Below are 8,906 nucleotides of genomic sequence, written 5' to 3' on the forward strand. Positions count from 1 at the left end.
AGGGTTTTCGAGATCTCCGATCCCAAAATTCCTCCAAACGAGAGCCCCTCCTCCGTTTTTTCTTGCTGAGTCCTGTTTGTAGCTTCCTGAATCGTATTTCTATTGCTATTCCATTCCCTTTCCGTTCGAATTTCGGCCGATTTGGCGGAGAATTGCGGAAATTGCGACATTGGGGATCTCTGGGCCGGCGGGGTTGCGAGCAGCCGGCGAGCGTTGCTCGGCCCTGCCCGAATTGTTTTTTTTCTTTTGAAAAAGGGCCGGCGGGTCACAGGCAGCCGGTCAACGCTGCCCGGCCTGCCCGAAGACTAATAATTAAATTTTTTTAAAAAAAATTAAAATTATTATTATTAATTAATTAATTTAATTTTTTTAAAAAAAGTGATAAATTGAAAAATGAAAATTTTGCCCCCCTGGAGCTGATGGACCGAAATTGGGTGTTGACACTGTGTATCCTGTCTCAAAAGTTTAAGCATTGGAACACTTGGCATGGCTACTTGACAAGTATAGATTAATTTATAGTGGTACAACCTCTACTTGAATTCGAAACTCACAGCGCTATTATCCCCCATCGTCAATATCGATATCTATGCTAGTAAGATCACGGTTGAAATTGCATCCCCTCTACTTTTTCGGTGTGAACACTGGTATCCGGAAGCGCAACTGAGTCCCGACTAATCCAGTCGAGCCGGGATCGGCCTACTCTTCTAGCGTGGATTTTTTTTTTTTTATTTTCAAGACTCGAACTAGAGACCTTGCTTGAGGGCAACAAACACCGAACCACTTGAATCAACCCATGCCGGTGCATCCCCTTCTACTAGCGCGGGTTTGCTCATCTTTTTTAAGTGAGAAACTAAGAAATTATATTTAGTTGATGACGCATTAAGAAATCCAATATTTCCAAGTAATGGAGAAAATTTTAAATAACACTTTTCGACGATTTCTAAGAATGAATTATCATATTGACTAAGCTCGCATTTACTAGACAATTCTTCCTCCGCACCTAGGCAGTGCATAAGATAAATGACGATTGTCTAAACTGTTAGTGATATGCCCTAGAGCTTGATTTATGTATTTGGATAATTCCTTTTATGGCAATAAAGTTTATTCTATTATTCGTATATTGTCTATGTTTATTAGAATAAAGTCTTTAAGATATTTTGAATGCTTCATTCTTAAGAGTTAAGAATATGAGTGACGAAATAATTCAGTAAGAATATCTTTAAACTGTTCACAATCGTAGAAGACTTAACTGGACATTATTTCTCCCGATAGATCGTCACCTCTGTCTGTTTCCATGATTAGTATACAGATACTAATGAAGATAGAGTAGTGAGTCTCATGCTATTTGATAACTGTTATTATGACAGATATGTGGATACTTATATGATAAGTAGTTGAACGTGACGTGTAGATAATATTCATATGGTAATTTACTAATGTCAATGAATGTTATTTGGATCGTATTAGTGCATATAGTCCTTAGACCTGAGATGGAACGCTATCTCAAGTATAGGTGATTAGGATTTGCTACTACTAATATATTTGTGCTTAGCACGATTACTCAGCAGATAGTAGTCCTAGTTAGTTATACTTGGAGTTAGGTGTCCGATCAAGATGGGATTCGCTAACCTGAGTAAACAGGGAAAAGGTCTTATGGATATGAGTTTTGTTCTGGATCGAGAAATCCTCGGTCGGGCTAGATAGACTCAAATAGAAAAGAGTTTCTGTTCAAGTACTACAAATCTAAAAATGAAATTAGAGAGTCCATGTAATCGGCTATAGAGTTTGGCATTTACCGTAGCTCTGGCTAAATCGGGATCTTGTAGTGAAGGGACTCAATGCATGGTATATACGATCAGAGGTTCATCATAATGTTTCAATTATACATTCATCATCATTTGGCTTGCCACGATATGTTGTTAGGTGTCACTCGTGAACTTTGGAAACCAATGACATTTTGGGAATTATGCTTTTGGTTACAAAAAAAGTTTATGGTAGTGTCAAATGAGTTGATACTATAATCTCATTACCATTTGATGATGAACCTAGTTAGTCACACACATTGAGCGTGTCTAAACCGAGAAAAGAATTAATTCTAATTAAGGAAGTTAATTAAGGAATTAATTATCGAACGAGGCTTGCAATGTGGTTGCAAGGGTGCTAGCACATCCTGAAGCCGAGTTCAATATCAAGGATAAATCTAATTAAGGAAATACAATAGTTTTCTTATTTGGAGAGTTTCTATAAATAGATTGTCTATTGATGAAAACTCGTGTCAAGGACTTGTTTGATCTTTTTTTCTAACTATAAGGGCAAGTCATTGGATGACTTAACTTGTGAGGACTCATTTATGATTTATTAATTAATGTGGATTAATTAATAATTGCATTTTAGTCCCTATGGTAAAGATATATATAGATATATTCTTACAGATAAACCCTAGAACGCAATCGGTTGATATGACCCGATATTTGTGAGAGAAAGAGAGAGAATTCGGCTGAAAACTACAGCAGCTCAGCCGCACTCTTCCCGAGGCAATTCGGAGTTTTCCTCGACTCCGGATCAGTGTATCGGTATTGTCCTTGAAGAGATTCTTTCATTCCGTGACGATTTCGTTCGAGATCGGTGACCTAGATCAAAGTGTACGGGTCGAGAGGAGTCTAATCTCGGTGGAGACGTGCTCGTATGGACGAGCTAGAGGCCGGACACTTGGATGGCTAATTTAATCGACCCGAATCGATAAGGTTAGTGAAAAGTTCGTAACTTTTCTTGTGGATTCATTATGTGATGTTATCTATTTGTTTAGAAGGCAATTTTTATGTCAAGATGTGATCTTGAAGTTTTGACTAAATGAGCACGCGATAAAAAAAATTTTAATTTTTACTGTAATTAAACTTTCCGCTGCGAACATACTCGGTTTACTAACATAAACTTCGGTAGGAACATGGTAATGCGGTAGCTTCAGACGTTAATGTAAAAGAGGAGAAGAAAAGAATGTAGATAAGTACCCGAGTTCCAGCAGTAGAGATGATCGTTCTGCCGGTGTCATCCTTCTGCAGAAATTATGATCGATGAGGAGACGAACGATGGGGAAAAGGGGAGGAACTCGACGGGGATTTATATTTCTTCGGGTGAATTTGGGGATTTATATTTCTATTTGTTGGAGGGAGGTCATCGAATTAACGGTTAGGATCTTTTGTTTTTGAGCATTTGTTAATTTTTTTATTTTTATTTTCGATTATATTTTATTATTTTGTTATATTACCCAATTCTGTTTTAGTCTCCATTTGTTTTGGGGAAAACATTTTATAGAAAAGTAAATTCCTCATTTTCCAATGTTTGATAATATATCAGTCTTTAGTCAACAGGAAAATAATTTCCTTTTGACCCAAAAGGCAAGAGAAATGTTTGGAAAATGAATTCCCTTAAAGAGTAAAGGAATTCATCTTAAACCTTATTTCTTTCTGACTCTTCTTTCTTCAGTTTTATTTTTCAATACATGAAAATAAATTACTTTTGAAAACTCATTTTCCGTGAAATTTATTTTCCTTATAAACTTATTTTTTTCGAAACAAACGAAGCCTTAGTTCTTTTTTTTTTTCGGAGAGTAGGTCCATTTTGCATTGTTAATGTTATTTCCTAACGTCTTTGTGTTGGAAATAAATTGAATAAAAAACAAAATAGTTCAAAATCTATCTATACATATAGTAAAATTGACTTGCAAGCAATAAATGCATTTCAAATTATGCAAGTGACAACTATAAAAAAATAAATACTATTTTCATAATTACTAACATAATATAATTTGAAAATAATGAAATATTAATAAGAGAATATAATATCTTTTCAATCAAAAGTGAGAAATAATAAAGTGCATCGGATAAACAAACAAGCAATAAATAATGCATTTCCATTAATGCAAGTGAAAATTATAAAAAGTAAATAATATTCTGAAAATTATAAATATAATATAATTTGATTATAATGAAATACTAATTAGAGAATGAGCTATCTTTTCAATCACAAGTAAGGAATAATGAACGATTAGAATTATGGAAATTAAATATTTTACCAAGAAAACATATAATATTCAAAAACAATTCCTACCTAGAAAACTGAATTGTGAGCTCAGCACATTAAATTGATAATGAATACATACAATTCCAGTAAATGGCAACAAATTTAATCAAGGAAAGTCAAATGGGAATAGAGGCGACGAAAAGGTAATTGCCATTTGACTTTCCTTGATTAAATTTGTTGCCATTTACTGGAATAGTATGTATTCAAGGTACTTGCAATCTCAGCATATTATTTTCTTACCTTTTTCTATTTTTTTCGTTAATTCCAATGCAATTTCTTTTTTTCCTTTTGGGTGAACAGTGCATTTTCTTGAACCACTATATAAGTACGTTCCACAAATGCTTATCGACGTCCCCTTAGCTTGTCTTCGGATAACTTATTGGCCAACTTCAATTCATTCAGAAGAACTTCGAACATGGAAAATTATAAGAACAGACTTCTCCTGCTTTTATCGGTAATTGCCTTGTCTAGTCCTGAATCTACTCAACCCAGGAGCGTCTCGACTGACAGAGAAGGACTTGTGAAGACGATTGAGGTCATTTCCTCAAACTTTATGCACACTACTACACTATGTTTATTCTCAACGAATGGTTATTCTTGACTTTTCCATGCTTTGATCTGAGCATATCTAACTCAGAGATTGGACATTATACAGAGTGGAGTACATGGTGTGCTGATCGACTGCATAGACATCCACAAACAACCCGCTCTCCGTCATCCGCTTCTCAAGAATCATACTATCCAGATGGCACCGAATTCATTGTATCCAGTGGGACAAGAGGATGAGAAACCGAGGAGAGGGACCAACATCTCCCAAAGCTGGTCGAAGAATGGAGAATGCCCACATGGAACAATCTCGGTCCTCAGAATGACTGAACCAGCACATCGTCAACCTCCTCCGAGATTTCCTCAAATAATAAAGAACGAGAATGCCTATGGCAGTAATGAAGTCATCTTCGAATCGCCAAAGGGACATGAGGTACGTGGGCCATCGATTGTCATATAAATGTGCCACATGCGTGTCAATATATAATTTCATGCCTCTGATTATGTTTGTTATTGTGGTTTTGGATGGACACAGTATGCTCAATTGGCTGCAATTAACGGGAACTACCAGGGAGCTGCAGCGTATGTTAACGTCTGGGAGCCTATCGTCTTCTCCAATGAAACGAGTACTGCTCATATTTGGCTAGCCAGCCCCGGGAACAGAAATAATGTTATAATGGCTGGTTGGATGGTAACAATTGCTATACATAACTTATATGCTTAACCTTAATTTGTGTGCTTTTCTCAATAAGAAGCAAAAGAAGAAGATCTTGATCTGATCGGTATTACGCGTAGTTTATACGAAACAAAGTCTTACGATTGATGCCGTAGGTATAACTCGTATTTAATTACAATTTTTCTCAATGTTTCAGGTAAACCCTCAATCCCAATTTGGGAAGAAGCCGACTTTCTTCATATATTGGACTGTACGAGCACTTCATTAGCTTCTACATATTTTTGTCCAAACCAATTCGAAATGACGGATTAATTTCTAATTTTTTAATTATAACAGGTCGACGGTAATCAAAAAACAGGTTGCTACAACCTAGATTGCCCAGGTTTCGTGAAACTCAACCCAGATATTCTTGGATTTCCAGCGCCACAAATTTCAACTTACAATGGGCAGCAATTTGACTTTAATTTAAGAATAGTGAAGGTTTATAATCAATTTTTTCAGAGGTCTTGCAGTTGATTCTCACCATGGACATATAGATATCCCATTTATTGTACCGAACTTTTGATATATTTGAAAGATGAGTTACACATACGTTTTAGGATCCTTCGACAAACGATTGGTGGGTATTCCTCGACACGCAAGCCGTTGGATACTGGCCAGGATCGCTCGTCACCGGCCTGAATAAGGGTGCTTTTATCGCAACATGGGGAGGTCATGTGGACTTTAGTAGCTCACCGCCCGTAAGCCGTCACACGACTACCGAGATGGGCAGTGGCCATTTCCCAGGCGAAGGCTTCACGAAAGCAGCCTATTTCCGGAACGTAGGGTATGCTACCGGAGATCAAAACAATAAGGTTGGGCAGGTCGGGGAATACTACAAACTCATAACGAGACCGGAGTGCTACGATGTGCAAGAGGGGTCGAACCCGGACTGGGGAACATCTTTCTACTATGGTGGTCCTGGATATTCAGCAAACTGTCAATACAGTACTTGAATCTTGATGGCTTCATTATCCTTCTCCATCGATCGAAAATAAACTTATTATTAAGACATTTTATGCATAATCGTAGAAAATCTCATTGCTGTTGTTTTTTATTACGATTTTTCAGGAACATCATGTTTGATTGGTCGGTGCTTCTTTTAGTAAATTAGAAGCCTCTGACTATAGCATGATGGCTCATGGCTGTTTTAAATTCAAGTACATAACTTATCCGAAAACAAATGACATATAATGAATCAACAGATTTAGTTGAGGAATGCAAAACTTGGAACGACACTCCGATGTTGTTTGATATCGTAGACAATCCTAGAACGTAACATTAATTCTACATGCATCAAGATCATGAAGTAAATATAAGAAGCCAACATGGGTTGATTCAAATAGTTCGGCAATTAATTCTCTTGAGTAAGGTCTCAAATTCGAGTACTATGAATGGAAAAAACCGACTCGTAGTCGGACTCCACTGTTGCTATCCAATGCCCACTTGATAATAAGATCGATCATTCATTTGCTGCAATTTCATTGATACTTTCCCATTATATAACAATGTAGGATCACCTGGGCAGTGCATAAGATAAAGGACGATCGTCTAGACATAGACAGGAACAATGTTATTGGTAGTTTCAAATGTCAAATTGGAGGAGGAGGAAAAGAATGTAGATAAGTGCCTGAGTTTCCAGCAGTAGAAATGATCGTTCCGCTGGTGTCGTTTCACCAATTAAATTTTGAGCATACTTTATGGAGAAATTAGGGTAGGAGGGATGGGGAAAATGGGAGGAACTTGACGGGGATTTATATTTCCTTGGGTGAAGAACATGGGGATTTATATTTCTATTTGTTGGAGGGAGGATATTGCATTAAAGATTAGGATCTTTTTTTTTTTTGGGTAAACCCGAGATGCTCTTTATCATTTTCTTCAACCAAATACAATATCCCATTGTGGACTCAGTACAAATTAAGGCAAAGAAGCTCAGATCCCATTAAAATGGGAAAAATTGGCACGCAGGCCTACTGAATGGCAGAAACGATAGAGAAATTAAAGAGGAGACATACGCATCATAGCAAGACATCAAGAAAAAAGACAGTACAGCACAACATTAGACACTTACACCTCACTGGGCTAAGAGAGACCTCTGGAAATCATTGTTTGCTCTTCTCCGAAGGTTTTGAATCCCCAATACTATGCATTTGATTAAATCCTCAATAGTATCTTTTGTTTTTGAGCATTTGTTATTTTGTTTTTTCCTTTTCGGTTATACTATGTTATTATGTTATATTCACCAATTCTGTTTTAGGTAATTTCTGTTTCTTTTTTTTTTTTGGTGAATAGGTATTTTTTTTTTCAGGTTACAAAGGAGGCTCAAGGCCTTGTATAATGAAGGAGAAATCCTAAATAACTAATAGAGGGGCACCGGTAGTCCCACTAAGTTCCGAACTTGAGACCTCTAAATCAACAGATGAAAGTGCACGTCACTGCGCTACACAAATATATCCAATTTTCATCGTTAGTGTTGTTTCCCATCGTCTCTCTTTTAGAAATAAATTGAATAAAAAAAATCCAAAGTCTATCTATACATATAGTAAAACTGACTTGCAAGCAATAAATGCATTTCAAATTATGCAAGTGAAAACTATAAAAAATAAATAAATACTATTTTCATAATTATTAACATAATATAATTTGAAAATAATGAAACATTAATAAGAGAATATAATATCTTTTTAATCAAAAGTAAAAATAATAAAGTGCATCAGACAAACAAACAAGGGGATCATTCTTCTTATCTTGTTTAAAGGAACTTTCACAAGGCAAGCCAAAATGGACCGGAGTATAGAATAATTTTATATGATTGTTTTCTTATAATGACGTAGCGAGGGAAAATCAATTAAAATTACTTGCTATGCGAGTCCATGACCCACTAGTCCCTATCCAATACCCATGTGCTAATAAGACCAATCATTCATTTATTGCAATTCTATTAATACTTCCTCGCTATATAGCAATATAGGATCACCGAGAAATTTCTCTTGAATTTCAGTTAGGAAACTATAGGCTATATATCTTATTAACCTCTTCCTAGCTAGAAAACTGATTTGCGAGCTCAACGCGTTAAATGGATAATAAATACATACAATTCCAGCAAACGCCAACACAGGAAAGTTAAATGGAAAATGAGGAGAGGAAAAGGTAATCGCAAGCTCAACATATTAATTTTCTTATTCTAATGCCTTTTCTACTTTTTTTTTGTGGATTTTTATATTATTTTTTACGTTAACTCCAATGCAATTTCTTTTTACTTTCTGCACTAACAATGCATTTTTTTTTTATAATAAGGAAGACACATAGGTCTAATATAAAGAAAATAGTGTATTTTCTTTGACTGTTATATGTAAGTACTTTTGGATAACAACTTCTTGGCCAACTTCAATTTCAAAAGAACTTCTAGTATGGAAAATTACATCTCATGGTGAGCCCAACAATTGCTGCTCAAGCACCGACCAGACTAAACAATTGAATGTTTAATCGGTTTAATGACTCGGAAACTGGTGAATGATTGACCCTTCAGTAGTCGATTTTAAGCACCAACTCTCCCATGGTACCT

The 8,906-nt window shown here is 36.0% G+C and overlaps 1 protein-coding gene across 1 annotated transcript; it reads left to right on the top strand.

Moving 5' to 3' along the window:
- The first annotated feature begins 4,397 nt into the window (after positions 1-4,397).
- Positions 4,398-6,367, top strand: LOC116205557. The gene is made up of 6 exons (XM_031538185.1): positions 4,398-4,615; positions 4,736-5,059; positions 5,162-5,317; positions 5,499-5,552; positions 5,639-5,782; positions 5,902-6,367. The coding sequence occupies exons 1-6, from the start codon at positions 4,496-4,498 to the stop codon at positions 6,295-6,297; spliced, it is 1,194 nt and encodes a 397-aa protein (XP_031394045.1). The 5' UTR covers positions 4,398-4,495; the 3' UTR covers positions 6,298-6,367.
- Positions 6,368-8,906: the final 2,539 nt, after the last annotated feature.

This window comes from Punica granatum, chromosome 4 (assembly GCF_007655135.1).
Source record: "Punica granatum isolate Tunisia-2019 chromosome 4, ASM765513v2, whole genome shotgun sequence".
Taxonomy (NCBI): Eukaryota; Viridiplantae; Streptophyta; class Magnoliopsida; order Myrtales; family Lythraceae; genus Punica; species Punica granatum.